The sequence below is a fragment of the Egretta garzetta genome, unplaced genomic scaffold, assembly GCF_000687185.1.
Source record: "Egretta garzetta isolate BGI_Z169 unplaced genomic scaffold, ASM68718v1 scaffold117, whole genome shotgun sequence".
NCBI lineage: Eukaryota > Metazoa > Chordata > Aves > Pelecaniformes > Ardeidae > Egretta > Egretta garzetta.
This window is the reverse complement of record NW_009260479.1, coordinates 5213847-5240108: the sequence shown is the minus strand read 5'-3', so window position 1 is coordinate 5240108 and position 26262 is coordinate 5213847. Positions and strand designations below refer to the sequence as shown.

Below are 26262 nucleotides of genomic sequence, written 5' to 3'. Positions count from 1 at the left end.
TTTAAAAAAAGGTTTTAAGACTTTTTTATGTCACAGCTCACAGCTTGCACTCCCACTGGGAAGGAGAATAAGGAAGTAAAAGATACCTCCAAATCATTAATAATGGTCCTGGCTTATGCACAAGTCTTCCAAGAAATATGCCTTGGATAATGAGCCAGTCCATCAACCAAAGCAATAATAAACAGCAGTGAAAACAGCTTCACGTGGCCCAGCGTATGTGCATTAACCCCATTACGGTGCGGATGGGCCAGCTCAGACCCGCTGGCTCCGTGCTGCTGATGCTGCCAGCCGGCTGAGCAACCAGCTCCAGCTGCAGGAGCAGGTTTGGGTAGGGGCTCCTGTCCACTAGAAAACAGGAAAATTGACTGCTAAGTGGAGAATAAGTGTTTATTAGGGTGATAATAAATTAGACTGTTGGAAAAATTTCGGGACACTTTGTCCAGGCTGAATTGGTGGATTTTATATGTTTGTCCAAGACTTGCTGGCTCTTCTCAGCACACCTGAAGGTACTATAGTTTTCAAATATTCCTACAGCACGTGCACAGCAAGGTCAGCCCTTCCAAGCAGCACCTGGATGGGCTTACTCTGCATAAATGACCACACTGAACATAACTGCAATGAGCCCAAAGTCTCGTTGTACTGCTGGATTTACCACCCCCACAATTTACAGCTGATTTTTTACAAGGTCCAATGCACACCAAAATAACCATCATTTATCCAGTAGATACAAAATTTTGCCCTTTGTTCGGAAGTTGTTTCTCAGCTGAAACTTTTTTTTCTCTTCTTGGCTTGAGATTTGAAATTTCCCACTGCCTTTTAACTAGGCTTTGTTTGCTTTCTTCCCATCCATGCCCTTGTAATCTGCCTTCCCTGGAAAGTGAAAATGCTTTGAAGCTTATTATTCAGATTTTGTGAATTATTCCAAATCTTAAGCATTGACAAATCAGGTATAAGGCTCCAAAAGAACTTGATATTTTAAAAATAACTTTTCTAATGAAATTAAACATTGGATTCTTTTCATCTACCTTCCAACTGTTTCTAGCTTTTGAAAGTCCATTTACATTAGTCTTTGAGTACTAAAAATTTTAAGATTTATTTAATTATCTTTTTGAATCAAAGTAAGTATTTTTGTAAGCCACCTGTACTCAGAAGCTGGGACTTTAAGTCAAATAGCAAAATGGAAATTTGGCACCATACCCAGCTGGCAGTGTTGTGAAAGCAAACTCCATGCACAGCCATACACAAACCTGGTTACGTGTTCAGCCCTTTCTCTCCATCAAGCAAATGTTCTAGGGAGTTGTTTCCCACTCTCCTTTTCCTTGCATTTCATTTTTTCCTTCATTTCCTCACACTTGTCTTACTTTGAGTTCTCTTCTTGCTAAGCATGAGATTAGAAGTGGCATTTAAGCGGTGTTATACTCTGGTAATCAGGGATTGTTTCTCAGCATGCACGGCCACTTCTGTCTCAGGATCACTTACAGGTTCACCCTATTTTCTAGCAGAGATTATTCCTCATTTCTGGCAATGGAAAAAGATGTCAGCAAATAAATCAGTTTTAAAACTCAGGGCATGTGTATAGACTCAGTGCTGGTTTCATGTAAAGCTGTGAAAGTACTTCCGAGGAACAATATTGCATGATTTTATGGCATTGTGATCACTCAGTGGTAGAACTTGGTACCAGGACCTACAGATTTTAACTCTAACACAGTGAAAAATCTTTTGGCTTTTCTTTGGGGTCAAACAAACTATATTACATGCATGCACTTGCCTTAAAGTGCCATGAAACTCAAAACATTTGAACACACTTGAGAAGCCAACCCCAATACTTCTGGGTAATCCTTGAGTGTAGTTCCCATCCCATCCTCTCTAAAATGATATATTAGAGATGGAAAACATTCAATAAATTACAAGGATGATCCAAGGAACTGATCTAAGTGCCATCAAGAAAAGCAAATAGGAGCAAGCTCCCAAGTAAGCAAAAGGAAGCCGTTCCTCATGTGACAGGTCTTAGGCCAGTCAAATTACTTGATGGATGCAAGAGACTCTGGAGGACACTTGGCAAGTGACTTGGAGGAGAAATACATTTTGGGCTACTAAATAGAGAAACTACAAGAGGATCTGGTAATTCCCTAACCTAAAAAGTGCATGAAGCTCACTGCGCTTTTACTCGTCCTTGTGCACACCCATATCGCTTCTCACAAAACCAGGATTTTGGGCTGGGCAAACCTTTGGTCTCTTCTGCTCTTAATTGAATTTTCTCTGATGTAAATCTACATTTTAAAGTATAATTATATTCTCTTGATCAGTAATTATCTCATTCTAAATTTCTTTTAATGAATTATATAAGCCTGGTACTATTTCTTGTAAGAAAAAATAAGTAATGCTTCTTATATGTTCAACAGCTTAATACAGTCAGGAGATCCAAACTCACCAGAGACTTTCTTTCTTAGATAAGTAAATCTTTGCCTGCTAAATTTTCAATTACAAATATCTGATATAAAGTTTAATCACCAGAAATACAGTATTTCCTCCCTCCAAATTATGGAATTATGGTATCTCAGCTTATATTTATTTAATGTTCATTAAAAGTAACAAGTGGAAGAATACATACTGAACTAATTAGCCTTGGTAAGCACTCCATGTTCAACAAGTGTCCATGAGCAGTGGAGCAAGCTCTAGGAAAGCTACTGAGCTAGGAGAACGTGCTATGCACCAAATAAAAATCTTCAACAAGGGATCGAAGTCAGGCAGGGTGATATGAAAAATGTAAAATTGCCTTGGTTTTGTTTTTTGGCTTTTTTTTTTTCTAAAGTAAGCAGAATAGAGGTCACCTAAAGATGGACTGTGTCAAAAGACATAAACCTTTCTGGAAATCTCTACTGAAGGCATGTTATAATCGGCATCAGCTGGTTAACAAGAGGCCCAAACACCCTGAAGAGCTCTCCTTTCTCCATCATCCCTTTACACTCCTCCTTTGAATGTGCTTCTTGCCCACCATATCCTTCAATTATGCACCTGATTTCTTCCCACTGATTTTTCCTAGATGCTCATCTCCTAGATACTCCTTTCCCAAACCTTTTCTACCCTTACGCCAGCCTGATTATTAGCAAAACCTTCAGCAAGTTCATGCAAACCCTCATTCTTGAGCTTCCTTTCCCACAGTTCAAAACTCAATTCCTCACCTATCTGCCCAGATTTTCTGAGCAGTGCTGGATCTAAATGAAATATATTTCTTACTCCCTCCCAAAGCAACCCTCCACGTGGTGAGACACTGCCAACCTCCTGGCCGAGGGAGAAGTCCACCACCCGCTGCTATGTCTGGCTTGCTCCATCACCTGGGAGCCAGGTACAGATTTCTTTGTTTCTCTCCCTCCTCTTTTCCGTGCTGTAGTCCTCTGAAAAGGCAGAGGAAAAAAAAACCCAACAACTTTATTTTAGTACAAATTCAACCAGCCGGGCTGCAATTATGAAGATCCTTTTAAAGCCTTGTCCAAGACCGTTTCTGTCACAGCTGCTCCCCCTTCCCCAGGGGCTTCGCAGGTGTCACCTGGGAAAGCACATCTAGCGGCATCACACTGTACCTCTAGTTGTTCACCTGTTCTAGTTGTTCATTTTTAACTAACACCCACTGAGAGAACACCTAATCCCTCTCCCAGTTAAACCCCTGGAAAACCAGTGCCTTTCCTTTGGCTCAGGGAGCAGCAGGTTTGATTTCAAACCACTTTGAACAAGATGAAAAAAAGACAGATCCTTTTTTAGCTGGATTCAAACTGTTAAGCACGTAGGCAGAACTGCCACGTGCTTTGCTTTTCTTCCAGCAGCAGAAACACTGCTAACGTGAGCCGCATCTTCAAAAGTCCCCCACGGATGCAGCCGCTCCCCATGGCAGCATGCTGCTTCTTTCCCATTTCCATTCCTGCCTCCCTCCTTTTTTTTTTTTTTTTTTTTTTTTTTTTTTTTTTTTTTTAATCAAAAGGCTTCCCCCTGTGAACTGGGTGCAGTTGTGGTACGTCTGCCTGGCTGGCAGGGTAAAAGGACCCAGCACTGTGTTTAGCAGCTTTGCCTTAGCCAACAGCAATGCCGAGCAGGGGAATGCTGCTGTGCACCTTGGCGTGACATAAAGCACGACGACGGGGAGGAGCAAGGAGGGCAGCTTTTACCTAATTCCTACAGATTTTTACCTCAGAACTGCAAACAAATATAACACACAAAGGAGCCCAAGCGGTCCTAGTTTTCACACCTCTTACAGCTTCAAATTATTCCCCAAAGCTGCTCCTCGCTAGCAGGAGGCACTGCCTTGCTTCTGAGTTACTTTGAGAGAAAAGCACTAATTTTAGTGGAGCCCGGCTTGAAAGGGAAACGGGGAATCTGTTTTTGCTAATGGCTATAAAAAGTATAGGAAACCAGCTTGCTGGTCCAACATGTGAGAGCGTGACCATCACGTTGCCTGCAGCGGGGAAGTCTATTTTTCCTGTTCTTTTTAAAAAAATCAGTGGGAACGAAATTAGGCAGTTACAGGGAGTAGGTGTTTGTAGAACCCAGACGAGAAGAAGTGAAGTCCAAGGACAGCTCCTGCCGCTCCCAGCCATCTTTGATTCACTAATTGTTCCCTTTGATATTAGCCTAGCAATTGAATGCATTTTCCAGCTCTTCATCTTAGGCCATTAAGCCATTTCTCAGGCAACATCACGTTACTGACTTCCAGGCTCATTTTCACCCTTTGCACAACTCCAGCTCCTGCTCCTCCTTGCACACCACCGAGATCCTCCCCAGTTGCCTGGGCTTCTCCCCCAAGTGACTCTGCAGCCTGTCCTCCCCATGCAGCATCAACACTGCCAACACCCTCCTCATCACTTATTCCTTTTCATGTCACTTCTCCCAGGTGACTTTCATGCCACTGGCCCTGTCCCTGGCCTGGACCCTTCACTCAACCTGGCATGGTGCAGGGACGTAACAAATACGAAGCTATTGCATTGAACATCCAAAGCCAATTATTTTGGTACCTCAGGAAGACATTTGACTCAGAGGCTCACCAGCAGTTGGTGACACACAGGGGAATGGCTAGAGGTCAGCAGGCTTTGGATAAATTAGGTTACCTATGGAGGCTCCTAAACATAGGGTTAGGCACATCTTGACCTCCTCAAGACATCAAATGACTCAAAACCCCCACAAACAACCCCACCTATCTGACCATTACAGGGTTACCTCTGCCTTTCTAGGGTGCGATATATCTCACAAACAGGCCTTTTTCCAGTACATTTCTCCCTCCAAATTCAGAAGTGGCTGTATACGCCACACGATGATTTTTCCCAGCCTAACAGCAGCGTGCGTGCCCCACCAGCACCCCAGCACTGCAAAGAAGCTGGGCGCGGAGGCGCTGCTAAAGCCAAGGCACAGGGCTCTTCCCCAGCTCGCTCCTGCAGACTGTATTAATTTTTGAAAGAGCCAAATTGATTTCTCATTTCATTCTTTCTAGCAGTAATGAACAAACCAGCTACCCAGCAGAAATGCTCTCCTCCACGGCCCATTACAGTATGTTAAAAAGCCATTAATTCCCAGGTTTCCTGTCTTTAGTGAACCTCTTTCTTTCTTTAGGTTACTGTCACTACTGAACTTAGGCAATTGCCCAGCAGCCGAAAGGCAGGAGCAGGGCAACTTCTCCTCAGTGCTCTCAGAACACAGATACACAGAAATCTCTGAAGAAGATGATGCAGAATGGGGCCTAAAAGAAAAATTATGGTTCAAATGGTTTAACATTTTCCTCTCTCCTTTCTCATTGTGGCAGTCGTGACAGAGCATGAGCCTTCATCTATTCTGCTCTGGCAACATACGATGTCACTTCATGAAGGCGTTTACATTAAGAATAGTAATCAACTGTCTCTAAAGCGCATGGACACTTCCACTGACACCACTACCTAAAAGTTCACTGGGTGCTTATTTAACCAGCATCCATGTCTTTATGAATCACAGCAGAGGGTTTCTGAAGGCCATCAACAGCAAAACCTCCATGTAGGGGTGAGTGAGCAGCACAGCCACACACTCCCATGAAGCGCTAGACCAGAAGACCCTCCTTCAAACCTTCCTCTGCATCTTCCTCTGGTCCACACAGCATTTTCCTTTAGAGCTGTGTCTTCACCTCAGCATAAGGTCACCCTTATGGCCCCTTGGGGTTGTGGGCTCTATGAAATTGGAGCTGAAGTTCACTGAAAACTTAAATACTGCAAGCCAACATGCTGTACTCCAGGTAACTTGCTCTGTGTCTTAGAAAGTATCTCAAGAACATTTGAAAAGCAGAGCACTCACAAAAATACTGCAAAAACAAGCTGCCATGAGGTAGGATATGAGGTTTGGCACACCAGAATTGGGAGTGGGACAAGTTTTCTTTGAACCATTAAGACCAGTAAAACCATTCACTTAAGCTTTTTTTGACATGTATTAAAACGCATTGAAATTAATTAACTACTATCTCTGTTTAGCAATGTGGGCAATGAAGCAAACACCCCTTGGCTGCCCAGGGAAGTGGTTGAGTCCCCATATCTGGAGGTATTTAAAAGACATCTAGCATTGGTGCTTAGGGACATGGTTGTACCTCGGCAGTACCAGGTTAACAGTTGGACTTGATGATCTTAAAGGTCTTTTCCAACCTCAATGATTCTATGATTCTATGATGCAATAGAGTAACCCAATTTTCTTTATGTCTTCACCAGGTTTACACTAACAAAACCACCCGTGAGCAGTTTCTAGCTTACATTCATTTAACATAAGACAGGAACTGGGGTGAGTGTGTGGCCCTCATCTAGCAGCATCTCCACTCAAGGGTGCCTGCATGGAGGTGTAGATGTTTCCTAATGCAGACCACAAACACGCAAGACAAGACCACAAACTGCACAGCCCAAGGAATATGACTTTGTTCCTCTGATCACAAACTGAATGATGAGTTTTTCTCTCATGCCAACAGCCCAACTTTGCCAAGGGAAAGACTCCTGCTGCCTAACAATTTGGATGGTCGCTTGGAAACAGTCAATCTTTTGGTCCATGGATGAGCAGCCTGGAAAAGCCTGCACTCCAGCTAACCACGTTATAACTCTCTAGCAGCGCAATTTTAGTCTTAAGGGCTGTCAAAGCAGCACCTTAACGCAAACCTTTTTCACAATGAAAAATATTAGCACTTACAAAGTTCTTAATATCTATGCAAAGCAAACTATAAATAATTCATTTACTCCACACGCATCAGCATCATTTGAAACGCACCAGTGCTTTTATCAATACAGTGCAATGGATTTACACTGCACAGAATAGACTTCGGGGCATTTGGACTATCCAAGTATTGTTAATCTGGACATTATTACTAAAGGTAAACTGAAATAAATTACCTCAGTTACTGCACGATGATTTTTTTCAGCATGGTAAATAAAACTTATTAGTTCTAGGTCATTAAATTCAACATTAGACTTTAAAAGAGCCTAGAGATTCTATGATGTTATTAGTAAAACTTGCAATAAAACATATGTGCTTCAGTATTAAAGATAAAAAAATTACTCTATTATATTTAGATATTAGATATTAGCGCGTTTTTCAGATGGACTTTTGCAATAAAAGCCTAACTGCCATTCTCAGAAGCAAGCTAGACATGTGGTGGTCCTGGCTCTCACTGAGTGGCAGGTTTCCAAATAACTGAGCCATTTCTGAAAATGCCATTCAGAGCCTTTTGCTAATTTACCCACTATTCCCCCTTGGATAAGAATAAATACTATTTTGCCAGTGTTGCAGGTGAAGCAAGTGGGAAGGGACCTCAGAACGCAGGGCTTGTCTTTCAGATTCTTTTTAGTTAACTTCTGATACCCAGAACGTGTCCTTTGGTGTCCTGTGCCTCAGTGCTCCTCACTGCTTGAATGTATTGTGATCTGATCTTCATTTCAACCTTTATTCTTTTCATGTGGCTACAACCTCTCTGCAAGGACTGTCTTGCTGTGTCTGGCCAGTGTCTAGCACAAAGAAGATGCACTCCTAGTTGGAGCCTCCAGTCACTACCGTAGAGCCCAAAATCTTTGCAACAGCCACTGCTGCATACACTCTGTCTTGCAAGATGCCAACAGCAAGGCTGGAAAAACATCCTCCAAGAAGTAAGTAATGATGGCACCTTGCATGCAATCAATCGCAATAACCACAGGCAGTATATTATAAGCTGCTATCATGTTTTTCTAACTACAACAGCAGCTAAGTACTTTCGGTGTGGGCAAAATGTATTTGCCATTAAGTACAAAGACGGAAGATAAGCATAAGTCTCCAGAAGTGGTGTATGCGATTCAGTCTCTACTGCTAACTGCGACATTGGGCACCATGCTGCCTCCCTGTGAAAGAGGAGGAGTGCTCCTGAGATGTGAAGGGGCAGGGAACCAAGACGAGGGGGTCATGTTCACAGCTGATAGGAATCATTGCAGATCTGTAGGGCCACAAACACAGCGCTCACAACCTGACCAGCTTCTCAGGCCAGGTCCAGGTAATGACTATGAATTATTGTTTTCAGGACAAACCAGTCGACTTTGCTGCTCTTCAGCATGGAATGCAGGTACCCTTTCTTTATCTCGTTTTTTGTCCACCATTATAGGAAAAGCCTAGTAATTGTGAAGCCTAATTATAAAGTATTGTGGAGCTTGAGAGCAGAACTGCTGAGCAGTTAGAGATGAGACTGGGCCATCTGTCACCCGCGAGAGGGCTAATGAAAGGCCAGCACGGGACACTCCTGACGGTGTACGGAGGAGGATATATAAATGAAGAAATGTCCAACTACAACATTTAAGACACACAGTATGAAATGAGCTGCTAATTGGAGCTCACATGCCTGCTTAGCATATGGACAACATAATTACAGTTGTACAGTAACAGGAAGTTCACAACAGAGGATGGTAACAGAATGACGTGGGGTGCGATGCACGGAGCGATGAGCAGAAGAGCACAGGAGGAGGCACCGGATGGATGGGGCTGGAAAAGAGATGCAGTTGGGATTCTTTGCACTTGGGTTGCAGGGCAGGGTGATTTGATGACCAGCACAATCTCAAACCTCCTGTACTACACTGCTTTATACCTACTATAGAATCATAGAATCATAGAATCACTTTGTTTGGAAAAGACCTTTAAGATCATCAAGTCCAACCTTTAACCTAACCCTGCCATCCCACCACTAAACCATGTCCCTAAGCACCTCATCTATCTTTCTTTTAAATACCTCCAGTGATGAGGACTCAACCACCTCCCTGGGCAGCCCATTCCAGAGTCTGACAACCCTTTCGGTGAAGAAGTTTTTCCTAATGTCTAGCCTAAACCTGCCCTGGTGCAGCTTCAAACCATTCCCCCTCATCCTATCATCTGTTACCAGGGAGAAGAGACCGACCCCCACCTCACTACAGCCTCCTTTCAGGTAGTTGTAGAGGGCGATCAGGTCTCCCCTCAGCCTCCTCTTCTCCAGACTAAATAACCCCAGTTCCCTCAGCGCAGCCGCTCCTCGTATGACTTGTGTTCCAGACCCCTCACCAGCTTGGTTGCTCTCCTCTGGACATGTTCCAGCACACCATATAGACTATACTACTATACACTATGCTGTCCTGAAGAGTGAAACCTTCTACTACAAATTCAGCATTTATTTACACTACAGGGCAAATCTAAGCAATAGCAGTCCCTGGAAGTGGAACCAGAAATAAGCTGTGGAGCAGTCAGTTCTGGTCTACGAATCCATTGCTCCCCTCCAGAGCGCTCTTAACTGAGTCAGTAACAGCAATGGTCAGGGCAGTAGAAGACAGCAGCTAATTAAACAAAGTATTCATTACTCTCCCTAAACCACTGGATAAAAGTGCAAACTGGAATTTGAAATGACAGTGGCATCACAGAAATTGTAAGAGGTTCAAAGTTCCATCTTTGGCACATCTCTCACTTTGTGAAAGTAAATTTAGCTGCAATTCCAATAAAAAAGATGCAAACATATCCACTAACCAGCCACGAGTTGTGATTGAAAACTAAGAGAAAGCCTGTAATATTTGTACTGAAAGAGTAGTTACATCAGCTTTGAGACTGCTTCTCTTTATTTCCCCCTCCCCCCAACTCCTTTGGAATCATTGGAATGACAGACTTATTGCTCATAAATACATTATTTTTCCATTTGCCCACTGCAAATCAAGGAAATGCCTAAGCATCAGCTCATCCCATCAGTTTCAGTGAGCTTTTAGCATATTTTTAAGTGCCAACCTGAATAGTAATATTTCTTTTAATGTTATTTTATTTTTGTATTGGGTCGAGCTGCATAGTGCTGTGCTTTCTATTGGTATAGAGAAAGGGGTTGATAACACAGCAATGTTTTGGTTACTGCTGAGCAGTGCTTGCACAGCATCAAGGCTGTCTCCAACATTCACACACACACCCCCTCCAACAGTGGGCTGGGAGGGGGCAAGATCTTGGGAGGGGACATAGCCAGGACACCTGACCCAAATGAACCAAAGGGATATTCCATACCATAAGACATCAGCTCAGATATAAAAACTAAGGGAAAAGGAAGAGGAGGGGGGCATTCATCTTTTATGACATTTTGTCTTCCGCAGCAACAGCTACGCATACTGAAGCCCTGCTTCCTGGGAAGTGGCTGGACATCACCTGCTAATGGGAAGTAGAGAATAAAATCTTGTTTTCCTTTTGCTACCATGCACGGCCTTTGCTTTTGCTTTTTTTATTAAACTGCCTTTATCTTGACCCGTGAGTTTTCTTTCTTTTCCATCTCATTCTCTCCCTACCTGTCCTTCTGAAGAGGGGAGCGACAGAGCGGCTTGGTGGCACCTGGCATCCAGCCAAGGTCAACCCACCACAATTTTATTTTAACACTTGCTCCAAGACTCGTTCAAGTCAAAGGAAAGCCCTTGCTCCTTCAGAGGGTTTGAATCAGCCCCTCACTTATCGGGAAGAACACAGATATTTTACTGACTGAACTATTTTGGAAGCAAATCTGTCAGATGATTCAAATATTTCCAAACATGCAAAATGCTCCATCTTTGGCGAGGCTACCAAACTCCCATCTTCTGCAAAAATGAAGAGTGAAAGGAAGGAAATAGAGCTTTGAAGAGCCAAGAAGACTGAATTTTGCAGATCTCTGAATTACTGTGATATTTTGATATATAATTTCTAGGAGAAGGATGGGAAGAAGGATAGACAACAGCTACCTATATTTTAACAATGGTGTGGATTCCTCACCAAATGTCAACTCATTTTGTGAGTTGACATGCAATTTTAAACATGCAATTTTTAAATATGCAATTTTTCTGCTAAGGCTTTCCAGAACTCTTGTTATACTAAGTTTTATTAGTTTGTCTTAGGCATTTTCAGTCTTTCATTTGCATTCTAAAAACTGAGACTAAGAGACCAACAGCAATCTCAGTGTGCTTGGGAATCGGGCTACAGGTCTTTCATCTTCCTTATCAGGGACCTTAATCAAGATTTCACCACTTAGCCAGCTAGAGAAAACTGTGAAAAGCAACTATAATGCAGAAAAGTAATTAATGTTGTAAAATAGCTCTGGGTCCTTGGGTGAATGACATTGCAGATTAGCGTCTTGCCCTTAAATGCGAAGTCACCCTTGGGTAAATCTAGAGAATATCTATTTGCTTCATAAAATTTCTCTGTCAGTATCAGTGGTTTTAGTAGCACAGCACCAGAACAAGTCTTTCTAAAATATCTATGCATGTTTGCACAATACTACTTTGTGCTTTGTCCTTTACAGAAACAATATTTTAGCAATTTCAGATCAGGCAAGCCTGATGTTAAATTGAGTTTGTGTCAGTGAGAGCATATGGGAGGATGGAGATGGATTTTAAAACATTCAAGACTGGAGTCTTAATGAAAGTTTAGATGGAACCAGTAGGCGATCATAATTAGGAAAGCAGGGGAAATACTGTTTTTTTCACAGAAGACTGCAGTTTTGTGGAAAATATGTCTTACATCCATGTAAAGCTCGACTCATCAGAGGGGGGATGTTATATGTAGCTCCCTGGCAATACTTCATTCTCTGTTCCTGTAGAAGTTTATTTAATTCATTATCCCTCATATTATAGCAAATAAAGAAAATAGCACTAAAGATCTCAGTGAAACACCTCTTCCTTCATCAGGGCCATTAGGGATATCTGTGCTAAAAAAAAGGATGCTAGACAAATCATTCTGAATTGCAATGTAGCTAATATTTCCAGTATCCTTATTCCCAGAGAGTGGTTATGGGAAGCACCGTTGCCCCAGAGCGCGCAACCTGAAAAAGAGCTCCCGCCCATCGGCAGGTGTGTTTGTGAAGGTGTGTACCGTCTGCAATTGCTTTCCTCTGTAGCTGAATTGGTGGGAGAAGTCGGAGACAGCTGTGCCGAGGGTGGCTGGGGAATGTGTTAATTCAGCACTACCCTTTAACACTCTCTCTTTTCATTACAGGCATTAAAATTATTCCCAACGGGCATAACAGACAAGGAAAGCCAAACGCAAGGAAGGATTCGATCCAGTTCCCCATTAAATTCAAAAGGAAAACTAATAACTTTAGTGATAATAGAAGTTGGACTGGAACCTACACGAACGGCATACCACAAATCATTTTATTCTCGCCAAAGCTTGTTCAGACTGCAGCAATTTCCAGTGAGAGCTGGAATCTACATCCCCCAAAACAGCTCTACTCCAGCAAATACTACATGCATTAATTCAAGTATTATTTGGTTTCCCCCTGACTAGAGAACATAAGGCAGTAGAGGATAAAGAAAGCACATGGCTTGTGTGCAAGCACCAGCCCAGCTGCTGCTGGGCCGCTGTTTGCCTGTTGCTTAGCAATACTTCACCTCTCTGCCAGGAATATAAAGCTTAAGTTTTGTTTATGGTAAAATAATGACGGTCATAGTGCTTCAACCACTTCTTCCAACCACGTGCTACATCACCTACTGAATGCCAGAAGCTCTCAATGCCTAGCTATGAACCCACTGGACAGCCTTAAGTAAAAAATTCATAATAACAGAGCAGTGGTGTTTGCATGTTTATCAGGAGGAAAGCTGGAATAGGAATTTGAGGAATGAATTTTAGGGCATGGTTCTGGGCAACCAGCTCTAGCTGCCCTTGCTGGAGCAGGAAGTTGAACAGGATGATCTCTTGAGGTCCCTTCCAACCTCAACCACTCCTTGATTCTATAATTTCAGGAGCAAAATAAAGAACAGGAGGAATTAAGAAGTAAATAAGAGACACCCAGAGAATGAGGAAGCAAAGACACTGCGACACATTCATGCCTCACTCACCAGTTATCCATTTAGCCTCTGGGTCATGAATTTTGAAATCATCACTGAAGAGATCTTCCACTGTTATCTTCTTCTTCTGAGACAAGCTGTTATCTTCAACTGTAAAACATTTGAAAACAAACTGCCATTACTTCTACTTTGAAATGTGTCTGAAATTACAGCAACTGTGAATAGTGCCATGCCGTGCCTCTATTCTACGATTCTCATTGGGAAATGGTCCACGTAAGCCTTCTGTCACACATAAGCCCCTTCCCATTGCCAGTGTTATAAAAGGACCACAGAGTGATTCACAAACAGAAACCTCCTCGTTATTTAAGCCTGGACTCAGCAACCACAGAAAGTGCAAGATATGGTCCAAAACACACATTTTCAGACATAATCAGATCAGAAACTATTTTAAAAGTCATAAAAACACAGCTCTAGATGTCACAGTGCTATACAGTGCTGACTATTCCTAAGGAAATTAAAGCTACTTAACACTAAGACTATTCTGAAATTATTAGTTAAATTTTTAAAAAATAATTAAAAGCAACCAAGTTTTTTATAGCTTTTATTTTTATTTCCTTAAAAACTATCACACAGAACCACAGTTGGAAAGGTATTTAGCCCTATAAGGGCTCAGACAGATTACTTCAGGAATTCACAAAACATTTTCCATGGGAATCCGACACTTGACTGCAGAAATATTTTTGAAAAATCTGAGATATAACCCTAAATCCTTAGGTGTTGCATAGCTGGCCCATACTAATTTTAATTTTTGGTGCAAAGATATACAGTTTCCTTTGCAAACATGGAAATCTGGACAGCTTTTAAATTGAAGAACCAGACTGCCAGCTTAAGATGCTGTAAGGTCAACTTGTAATGAAGTGTCCTTGGTTTAGTTCATTCTTCCTAACTCTACAGCATCCGCTTTTCCCAGAAAGAAATACTTGCTGAACGTCCTCCTCTGCTGTCCTTCATGCAGTCCTCTTCGCATTTCTCGTGATTCAGAGATGCCAACAGGTTTCTGATGCAAAGCACAATCTGAAGGAAATGCCAACTGATTTCTGTCTGCGTATATATCATTGTTAAAAGGAAATCTGTCTCACCTAGGATGCCACCAAGACTAAACACGCATGAGTCAAACCAAGTAAATCCAAGGCACAAATTTTACCACTTGAAGTTTGCTACAGCTAGCATCTTCTCCTGTGCCAACATTATAGCTTCTCATGTCCATCACCACCTCTCCGCTTTGTAACAACCCTCATAAACGCAACTCAGATGCTCCTGTGCTGGTGACTGGAGTGTTTATGTTGAATCAACGGATTCTTGGGCCTTACAGATGAAGCGTATATATATCACAACACAGGACCCTATACTGGGTGCTTAGTTAATGTGAAAATGGATTTTTATTTTCTCAAAGCTGAAATTTTTAGAGAAAAATGGAAACCAACAATTTTTATTAACTTATTCTTTTCTTTTTTCTCCTGACTGATTTTTTTTTGCTATGACAAGCAGTCACCTTCTATGAATAATTTGTTTCCAACATTCAGTTTTTTGCTGAAAAAATATTTTCATGGAAAACTTTCAGTCAGTTTAAACATATTTGCTCTTTAAAGGAACGTCTGAGGCCCCATTCTGAGTATTTCCACAGCAGGTATACGTGCTTCAGCATCTCTCCTCACTACAGCATCCTCATGCCTGAGGTCTATTGGTATCATGCAGCCTTAGATATCTTTAACATTTTTTTTAGTACTGAACTTGCTACACTGATACACTGGTGATTAGAAACAGTGGAAACAGACTCTCGGAAGCCATTAGAGTGAAAAAGTCTTCTTTACTACACTAAATTGAAGTCCCTGAGCTACCTGAGGACACTGAAAATTACCTATGAACAATGTTTTGTTCCACTAAAAGGCGTTTCAATACAAAGTGCCATTTTTACCAAATTAAATTATATTCTTCAATTTTCATATTTTTTTGAAGCCTGATTGAGGTTTCAATCACACTGCTCAATGTAGCTTCCAAATACCAAGACACATTAATACAAGTCCTCAGCCAAATCCCTCTGTGTGACAGCATTATGCCAAGTTCTTCTCCATAATTTTACTTATTAAAATGGAAAATATAGGTCAGAGAAACTCCAGGAAACTGTTTCAATTAAGTTCCCACCACGGTGCAAGGTCCCAGCACTGGATACTCGGGGAGATCAGGTGGTGCAGAGCAGGAGGTGGGAGCCCACATACAGCCCTGGGCTTACAGCTGTTTCGGTCGCCGCTTCCAAAAATGCCATCCTGAAGAACACGGACACCCTTTTTCCCCACCATGAGGGCATAAAACATGCACACCCAGGAGCCTCCATAAGGCATGTTTCTTGTTGAGATTCCCCTACTGCCTCCTGCAGCAGGCTCTAATAGCTGCAATAGCTCCTATAATGAACCATGGGCAACGTTAATCTCAGCCATAGAGCTGGGGAGAAAACAAATAACTAAATAATCAATAGATCAATGTAAAAAAATCAGATTTACTGACACACAGGTGAGTCAGAGCATGCATTAAGAATGCCTGCTCCATTCCTCTGGCCCCAGTGGAGACATTACAGAGGAAGAAATGCAATTGTGGGACCTCGGGTAGTCCACCCTCTCCTGAGCAGCAGTCTCTGAGCATGCCTCAGACTGTCTAAGCCTGTGTCTAACCAGTTGTGTCCACAGCCAACTGCAGAGACCTTGAGGCCTCCTTGGCTTTAGGAAAGGAGAGGATCAAGCATGTGCCACCACCTTTTTTGCACTTGTGTCCCCTGCCCCTAGCAGCCCCGATTGGCATCTGCCAACCAGGGCCGGACAGCTCAGAAGCATGGCAGCAGTGCAGGTGGCACAAGGAATGGCGATTGGAGTGCCAAGTCAGAAACTCAAACAAAAAAGTTATGTGCTGGGAGAACCAAATGGAAACCATGTCTGTTTTATTTTTGATCCAATGTTAAAGGCACGATGGGAACCCTGCATTGCTCAGACCTTTTGGGTTCATCTGTCTGCACCTTGTCCTTGAAGTCAGTGCACCCAAAAGGACATGGGCTGAACTGATAAAACCTCGCTTTCCAGAACACAAGCAGAACAAAGATCCCCCAGAAACCCAGAAAACTCGAACAGAAAAGGGCTATGTGCTGCCCTCCCTGCCTGTTTGGCCTCTGGAATACCAACCCTTTCTTTCAAGATTCCTCTCGACTCCAGCAACACTCGGAGGCTTCTTGATGGGTCAGAAAGTTTCAGCCACCTTTGGGTGCCTACCTGTCTTTTGGTAATCCCTGGGGCTCAGCTACAGATCAGGGTCAGATGCTTTTCCTGGGCTATTGTGCATTGCAAGCACACGGGTGAGTGTGTGTCCATGAATCTCCACTTCTTGGCAGACCTGACCCAGCACGTCAGGAGCTCCCTCAGCATACCTGCTCAATCCCTGGGCAAACCTGAGACCCTTTTCCCCCAGACGACCTCCCTGTACCAAACAGGCAGGGGCCAGACAAGGCAAACAGGCAGCCTCGCTCCCTTCTGTAAAATCCCACTTTTCTTTTTTAATGGCAAATAATGCAAATTTTTGTATAACAGTTCTGAACAAACAAATTCCACTCCTGCACAGCTGGTCACAGGATATTTCCTTGCTCTTCTTGATTAGCAAAAGTCATACAGAGCTTACTAGGCAATGCATTTGGCTGTCTGACAGCATGTTGTGAATTAATTCTATACAACGACTACCTCAGTACCATTGCTGAAAATTACCTCCTATGAATTTTGTAAAAATTTTCATGTGGAGTTGGGTGGAGTCTCTTTTTTTTCAGCTAAAGGTCAGATTTGAAAGGAGCAAACTTGATGTGTATCTTTGCAAAGCTTTAAATATCAGGAACAGATGTGCAAAAAGTGCTTGTTTGCCTCCGTTTCCAAACAGAGGGGACTAGAAAGCAGCCTTTTCCTTAGCAAAATATCTAATGGAATTTTGGGGAGGTTTTTTAAATCAAAATTTCTGTAGGATTGAGTCTTCTCTTTAGCTTTGACATGTGTGTGTGCGCACACACATGCATAACTATAAACTTTCGCATGTGTTTATACAAAAACACTCAACACTGCTAGGACAGGACCCATACAGGTGCCATATGCTGTGACAAGTGAGCAACCACCAGCTAGGAAAGGCTCAGTCCCACACTTCTATAATTTGTATAAAGAACTTCATGTTTTTTCATGGGTGGGTGGAACGGCAGGACTCACACACATGAAACCAGAGTCCATCAGCGTAGGCAATGGTGTGCACGCGGCATACTCCAGTGTAAAGAAATGCAAGCTTTCACTGGTTACTTTTGCCATTTTTTTCTTTGGAGAATGTTGCTCTAGAATACCAAAGGACTTACAAATCAAAGAGATGTTGAGATTATATTAGGATTTTATAAAATAAGACCTAAGCGTTAGCAAGCAATAAAGCACTGCTATTGTAATTACAATGCCTGCTGAATGCAAAGAGCACTGTTCCCAGTTTATGAGCTAATCTTAAAGCCAGGTGAGTGACCTGCCTCTGAGAAACCCAAACCCATAGGGATTTCAGCCTTGCTGAAGCTGAATCCAGAGTTAAAACTTTCTTTAAAGGTTTGGGCTGATTTGCAAAAGAATCTTGAAGAGATATATAAATCCTTTTTCTTTCCTCAATTTTTAAATACCTTAATCAGCATCTGTTCTGCTAAGCAAACCTTGCCCATTTCCCACTCTACCACTCATCCTTGGTTTTGCAGGAGACTACCCCAACTTCCACAGTATTAGGAAATACCACCATCACGATTCAAGTTATGGGTCCAGTTAACTACTTTTCTTTGAACATGGACTACAAGCCTGGATGCTGCATGGATGCCCCAAATTACTATCTGTAGGCATAGCATAGCACAGCACAGCACAGCATAGCACAGCATAGCATCACGTTCAGCACTGGGTTTAGAGCATTTCTGCATTGCATGCCTTGGTGTTGCACTGCAAAACAGGCTTTCAAATCAGCAGTAAAATACTTAGAGAAGAGTGGTTGCCTAGCCAGGGAGAGGGCCAAGATAGACAGGTACAAGTAAGGAATTCAGAGAGAAAATTCAAAAGGATATCTGTACTAGCAGAACAGTATCAGGGTGGACTCCAACATTATCATCGGAAGGAAGACTTAAAAATTTTGAAGTATTTGCAAGCACTGTGCTCTGCTGTGCCAGACTGCATCACCTCGCTCGAGAGATTTCCAGTGAAGAGGTTTGGTTTGGGTTTTTTTCTGATGCCACTCACATTTGGCAGCAGCTTCCCATCCCATGAACATCCACAAAACTGCTGCTTCTCCTTTCCCAGTCCTCCTGTCCCTTCCTCACCTCTTGTTCAAACACCCATCACTTACTTTTCCGCTTGACTACTGTTGGATAAACATTTCTTTTGCTAGTGAACTATTTTATGTCAGGTAAATGCAGACTCTGCTTGTCCTTTTGGACAGGTTCCTGTATCTTCCCCATTCCTACCTTGTTGGGATGTGCTATCCCCAGTCGGGATGAGCAATGTAATACTTTTTTCATTTGTCAAGCCAGCCTCAATGTCTCACTTAGCACTGGCAGGTGGGAAACGCCTGCGAAAGGAGCCTCCTGTTACCCTGTACCATAGCATGTCCTTGTGACAAGCTCCAGGGCCAGTGGCCCAAGAGAAGCCTATATTCAGCTTCTGCCAAGCCACAGCAGCAACCTAAGCTATCTATTTTACCCTTGGCAGAGTCTCACCATGAAGCAGCCTGGATCCATAATAAAAACAGAAGCAGTGCTGCGCTCAGAGTTTTTGAATTTGCATGTAGGGCACAGTTCTGAAACACTAGTAGGGAAAAAAACCCCAAAGCCAAACCCAGTTTTCGCAAACCAGGTAATTAGAAATTTCAAAAAACATGAATGGAAATTTTAGCATAGAAAATGACTTTGCATATTCCTAAATCTTACGCACAGAGATTCTCTCAAAGATGCTATTTGGAGTTGTTGCTAAGTACATACTGATACCTGTGTGGTTTATGTGTATATGGGTGTGCATACACACATGCTCAGGTCACCTTTTCTGTCTAAGCACTTACCTGGGCAACAGCACTGCAGAATCTATAGTCATAATAGTCATTAGTGATGTTATGTATGATTTTCTTATGGAGAAGTGGGAGTGGGGTTCAGGAGAAGTCCTAAATGAGGTCTACAGTAGAGCCCAGAATTGAAACCAGAGCTGCTAAGTCCTCACCAGTTACAATTCTGACCACCTTTATAAAGGAATCATTATTGCGAGTGGTCTTGTAAAAGGAAAGACTTGTGACTTAGACTGTACTTAGGACAGTACAGGTCTGTTTATGCTTCTCCCCATGTATCCATCTGTACAGAATCCTGCTCTTCAATGGAAATGGCACCCATGGTCTCACTTATGCAGTGTGAGCCACTGACAGCTTCCTGAAGCCCACAGGTATGGGTTTAGGAATTCAGGCTTCAGCGTGCATATTTGAAAAATCTGGGACTGCACTTTTTTAAAACGGAAGGCGACATTTTCATACCTAATGGGTGAAGGACAATATTTCTAACTGCAAATAAATGGCACCTGATGCGGGCACAGTCCACAGACCATGCCCCAAAACATCTCAGAGATGAACTGCACTGTCCAAAGGTGTTAAATCTGAACCCTAGCAAAAGTAATTTAAAAAATGATCCTTAATTAGGTTTAAACTTAATTAAATTAATTACTTAATTAATCTGGCATGACCATTAGCTACTTAGATTTACACTGAAATCTTCAAGATAGCATGAAATAAACTGAACATGGCATGACGATAAATAACCAAAAGGACAACGTAGCGATTGATTCACTCATTTTCAAATTAACTCAGTATTTCTTGATGTATTGCTGTCTCCAGTCTACCGTACAGCACATGCTACGAGCTAGAAATTTCTGCCTCTCAACTTCCATATAATTTTTCCACTTCATTCTCTTGTGTTCTTCCATTTCCTACGGTTTCATTTCTCCCTTGCCTCCATTCCCTTCTTCAGCTCTGTGCTCTCAGTCCTGCTGTCCCCTAGAATCACTCGCTTGTACTCATCCACGAAGGAGCCCCTTTTCTTCTCCACTACGTCCCTCTGCAGGGGACTTTCTGCCTTCTCCTGTGTTTTGTAGCTGCTCACTCTTTCTGACAGTGTATTCTCTTTTCCACGTCTCGTATGTCATTTCTCACATTCGTTTGTCTTTTTGTATTCAGACCACAAGATTCTCAGAGCCGCAAAAGCACATTATTTCTACTCTGTAAGTAGTCATGGAAATTTACAGGGCTGTATAAATATGTCATAATCAATAATCATAATGATATACATTCCAATTCAAGCCTACCACCTCAGCAGCTACCATAAGAGGAGTAACTTACGGAGGTTATGTGCACAGAACTTTGCTGAAACTTGGTAAGGGGATTAACTTAAAGAATCCCTTACTGGGAAGTTAATAATTATTTGCTGTGGTTAAGAGCTATCCGACACATGGTTATCTGGAATTCCTTTGTAAAGCTGGAAGACTGTGGCCTGATTTAAAAATCAGTACAGCTGAATGGGATGGGATTTAGGTGCCTAAGAACAGGCATCTAATGCTGGTTTAGATGCTCTAGGATATGCCACCCAACTGGCGGCTGCTGCTCCTTGTGGGCATGAATTTCAGGATGTCCTGTGCCCTAACTGACTGCCCTATGTAGATGTCTCTCATGCCCTGGCACATCTAAAATTAAATTCCCCATCTGTGTTTAGGCAACCAAGTTTCACCCTTGTACCTTCAGCTTAGCAGCCCTGATCTTTTGAATAGGAATGTAAAACTCTAAAACAATCTACCTAAGAACAGCCTTGAACTCAGTTCAAACCAAGCTAGGGAACAGGAAGGATGATTCCTTTGATGTTGACTTTGCAGTCAGTTTGCAATCGCTCTACCCTTGGAAATATAAAATTACAGAAGAAAAACAGACTGGAAGTGAGTTAAAGGTTATAAATACCTGGTGTCAGGAGTATAACAGAGGTGACAATCAGGGAGCAGATAACGAGAATAACAAGTAAGGCAATTGCAATTCCTTTCCAGTTTCTTTGAGGAGGATTACTCCCCACCAGCTCCTAGAAACATCAAAGGAAAAGGAACATTTAGAAAAGGCACTTAGATGAGGAAACAAACAGCAGAATCCAAACAGCAATGTAAGTCCGCAGAACCACACCATGCACCCTGCTGACCATGGTGGGTGAAGCTCGTAAGCCAAACACAATTCATCTCATTATAATATGTTGCAGTATTAATTGAATCCATCCCAAGTTGGATCATACAATGAACAAATGCAATGCACCCATAGGATGCTTGGTAATGTAACCCACGCTTCCCAGCACCTCCTCGCGTAATGGGCACCAGCCGCCCACATCAGCATTCATCCAAACTCACCTATCAAAGCCAGTTTCCTACCAAACCTCATTAAGTCTGGGAATAAAGAGCTTTACAGTAACTTCCGAGAGACTTTTATAATAAGATGATAGAGAAGAATTTAGGAAGCTAAATAATTCACAGGGGCATGTATGGAGATAAAAAAATCAATAAAGATATCCCCATGGTGAACTTTTCTGCCTTCCCAGAAAACATCACATCTCCTCGGGCCATCTTGCATGCATTCCTAGGTTGGTAGATCTAAGGACATGAAGATAGGCTTCACATCTAGCATATACATTAAATTTAGTCACGTCCTTAAAACTTTAGAATAAAAGCTCCATTGCTATTCACTGATCAGCTTTGAGTTCACTGCAGCTGTACCATATGTTCTGTCTATGATGTACACGGCGCCCCTGCTCTCGAGGCTGAGGTTTTTATGAAGTGCTGTGTTTGCATTCACAAGATCTTAAATATTTATTGCACTTTATCTCTTTCATGCTTTTTGTTGGATTCCCCTTAGCACTGTGCATTAAATGTGATTTTGTGCATGCATTGAAGCATCTCTGGGAATTGTATGAAATATCAGTGCACTCCACTTTTCTGGAAGGCTGACTTCACCCGAGGGATCTGACCTCACAGCCAGACAAGTCTGGATGCTCCTCCTCCTTGTCGACCTCACCAATTTAGAATCTTTGCCTCATTTCCTTTATTATAAGGGGTGGTGGGTCTAAGACAGCCCTGCTGGTACTTCTTCAAAGATTCTTCTTTCTTTCTTAATTTTTCAGGAAAACAAGAAGCTTTATAATAGACTAAGTTTTTCTGTAATTCAGAGAGCTTGTTTCAGTGTTACTGTAACCTTTTCTTACACACAGCCACATGGCCTGAACAGGGGGGTCAGGCAAACCTCACAGTTTTGATTTCAGAAAACACTAGAAAATATTTTTCAACTATTTCCATATCAAGAATCCATTTCACAGAAAAAGATAATCTTGAGACTCTCTTCCTGTATGTTTGGGGATTTATCCATTACAAAGCCTATAAATCTGCAATGGAAAGCCAGGTTCAAGACATTAAACATTGAGGTAACATCTGTATGTCATTATTTATTCTAGTTCTGGAAAGGACACGATGGTTCTCTTCTTTTTGGAAAAGAGAGGTAGAGGTTAGCACTCCTCCCCTCCTTGCCTTCCCCTCATTTCTACTTGGCTTTCTATTTGAAATGAAAAATAATTTGAAGGAAAAAATGTATAGTTTATTATTCCTACTGGAGAAAAATCTGAATAGTGGGTCAGGAGCCTTGAGAAATGCAATTTTGCCAACAAGCAAACAAAAAATAATATAAATACTTGCAGTTTTATAGCGTCTTCATGCTAAGCATGTATACAAATGTTAATTAATTTAGTCTTCTAACACCTTTTTGAGGAAACTGTTATGGTCCCCATTTTTCAGGTGATGCAAACAGGCCCAAAAGAGAGTCTGTGACTTTCACGGGGTCACATACAAATTGAGAAATAAAGCCAGGAGAAGAATCCAGGTCCTGTTAGTAAGTGGCAGAAATATTCTTCCTCTCACAGCAGGGCACCGTGGGTCCTGAAGGGGTGACAGGAGAAATGGGGGGAAGCAGCTGAGAAACCACAGTGCTTCTCCCCAGCCAAGCCCTGGCAATGTCTGAAGGACAGAGGGAAGATGCAGGCAGCACCACAGGGCTGATGGCAACAGTCACACTCCTCAAAATAATCTAAAGACCCTCTCCCCCCATAATGGCTGGAAGTTTTAAAATTGAAAAAAAAAAATAGTTCATAGACTTGAATTAGATCTACAAACCCAGATGTAGTTCAAAAGCTTAACAAAACCTTGCATTAAGTGAGGTTTCCCCATCCATGGGTCCCAGTGTGATAGAAATCCACACACATGCTTAGGCTTTCCAGCCATCAATACTTCCACTGAATCCATTATCACATCATAATCCTTCAGTCATCCAATCAATATTTGAGAAAAATCACAACAAAAAAGGCTGGGAATTTCTAATGTATCAAGAGAAGGAAAACTATTCATAAACAAAACTTCGGGGTTTAATACACTGCAGGGAAGCACAAAGGAACATTTTCATTTTATTTTCAAAATTCCATCAGGAAATTTCCCCTGATAAGACACGATAAATGACATTTCAAAGAAATGTAAACAGCTTTATTCAGCACAGGTTTGGAAAGCAGCTTTTTTGTTCTTCTCAGTCATTTGAAGTCTCTTTCGATGGAATCACTTACAGCAAATCTGCTGCATACACATCATGCCATATATATGCTAGCACCGGCGTCTTAGATCTTTCCTATTTGCATTTCTGTGAATCCCAGAGGGATGTGTCTGTATCACTGTGACCAGCTTTTACCTCCAGGAGGTTACAGCCTCACCACCGGCCCATGATACCCCATGCCCTTGGCAGCAAACTCCCACCTCTTCAACAGGAGGTCCCGCAAGCGGACATCAGCTGCCTGTTCACGTTGCTCGGGAAAGCCTCTGTGCTTGGGCCCAAAGCCAGGAAGGTGTTTAATTAAGCCCTAGGCAGGTACAGATTCAGGCATTTAAATAACATTTTTGAAGTGGCGCCTCAAACCGTTCGTTTCCAACGCACAGCACAAAGCAATAATTTGCCCATTCCTGAAAGATCCCAGCTTGCAGATGTAAACACAGAGATCTAAACCAAACAGCAAGCAGATAGCCTTCATGAACCATGGCTGTTAATCCTAAAGACACCACTTTGGTCTTAATACTGAAATCTGAATGTATTACACAAATGGAAATAAACCGAGCACGCGCAATTTCTGTTCTGATGAAATGATCCTACTGACAACAGCGAAATAGGACGTGTTAAAAAGAAGTCACTCCTTGGTAGGAGTCACCTGCACTGTGCTTCTCATGAAGAACTAACAGAAATGCCTGCACGACCGCTGCAAGCAAGCTAAAGCCCTTCAGCCTGGCTCTTCTCCTTTTCTCCTTTGCTGTTGGTTTCCTACCCCCTTCTTTCTCTTACATAAAACCTTAATTGGTTCTGGATTAGGAAAGTAAAACAGATGTTACCACAGGTTTTAACACAAGCACACTTCACTGGTGCTGTATATTAAAAACTGTAAATATTATCGCTTTCATCTTCATTTATGATTGAAAAATAACACTACCCGCCTGTGAAGTTGACTTTGAAGCCATAAATCCAGACAACTACAGTGTTTTAAGACTCTAAAATACAGATCTGTGATGACATATTTTCCTGACTGTGGAAGAATCACTGCACTGACATGTTACGGATGAAGGCTGGTTGTGCTCCAATCCAAGATGCTGTCAACAAAATTATTTCTGGCATGTTTATTTGAAGCCTGCCAAAAGTCTGCCAGCTCCATGGCCATATTAGAATAATCTAATAGCTTCTTAAAACAAAAATTCATCAGGCACAATTTCTTTTATTTTTAATAGCCATGTCTGTATTGCTTAATGGAAGAAGGACAATATAGACACCACTTGTCAAGTATTGGTATTATTTAATAAAAGCTCTAAATGCTGGGCCAAAATCTCCAAAGGATCAATAAAGGGATGGTCATGGTGGGCCTCTTAGCTGTTTTCAACATGGAGTTGCCACTTTTGTGCAATAACAACACAACCTAGGTGTGTTATACCAGAATATATACATTCCAGACACATGTGCTGTATGTGAGGGCCGTTGCTGAAGTGGCTGATGCTGGGCCATGGCTGCAGAGAGATGATCAGCTCTCCTCTAAGTTACACCAGTGTAAATCAGAAAGAAAAGAAAAAAAAAAAAAAGGAAGAAAAAAATAAGAAATGAATGGTATGAAACAAAAGCAAGTGTGAGATCCCTTCAGAGGTGCCAGGATGGGCTTTATAGCAAGGTTTTGTATGGTTTCCACACTTGCCATTCTTGCAAGCTCTGCTTCTTTCTTTTTTGGATTTGCTTCTAAATTTTAACTAAATAACCTGAAATACTACACACTCACAAACACAGTAAATGAAGAACCTTCTAGCAAGCTTGGCAACACACAGTTAATCGAGGAATATGTATTCTACCTTCACTTTAGGCTACCTTGTTCTGAATTAAAACTTTTGCCTGATGACATAACACAGTGAGTGCAATGTCTCTGGCAAGTCAGCTCACCAGTTTAAGAACATGGCCCAGAATAAAAACTTTGCTGAGTAATTAAGGTATGGGAACACTGTTGTCCCTGCGAAGACTCTTATGGCGTTCAGTGGAAAAATAATCATGGAATCATAGAATCATTTGGTTGGAAAAGACCTTTAAGATCATCAAGTTCAACCACACCTGTCCACTACTAAACCACATCCCTAAGCACCACATCTACCCATCTTTCAAATAGCTCCAGGGATGGGGACTCAACCAGGTCCCTGGGCAGCCCATTCCAATGCCTGACAACCCTTTCATTGAAAAAATTTTTCCTAATGTCCAACCTAAACCTGCCCTGGTGCAACTTCAGACCATTTCCCCTCATCTTATCACCCGTTACCAGGGAGAAGAGACCAAC

At 42.1% G+C, this 26262-nt stretch overlaps 1 protein-coding gene across 1 annotated transcript in view; it reads right to left on the bottom strand.

The window, feature by feature from the left end:
• DPP6 (dipeptidyl peptidase like 6) overlaps window positions 1-26262 on the bottom strand; it is a 264379-nt gene that overhangs the window by 157401 nt on the left and 80716 nt on the right. Inside the window, exons 2-3 of the mRNA XM_009644081.2 lie at window positions 21306-21420; window positions 13293-13391 (exon numbers count right to left, since the gene is read on the bottom strand). Coding sequence (XP_009642376.1) covers window positions 13293-13391; window positions 21306-21420 — 214 coding nt within the window. The remainder of the gene's footprint in view (window positions 1-13292; window positions 13392-21305; window positions 21421-26262) is intronic.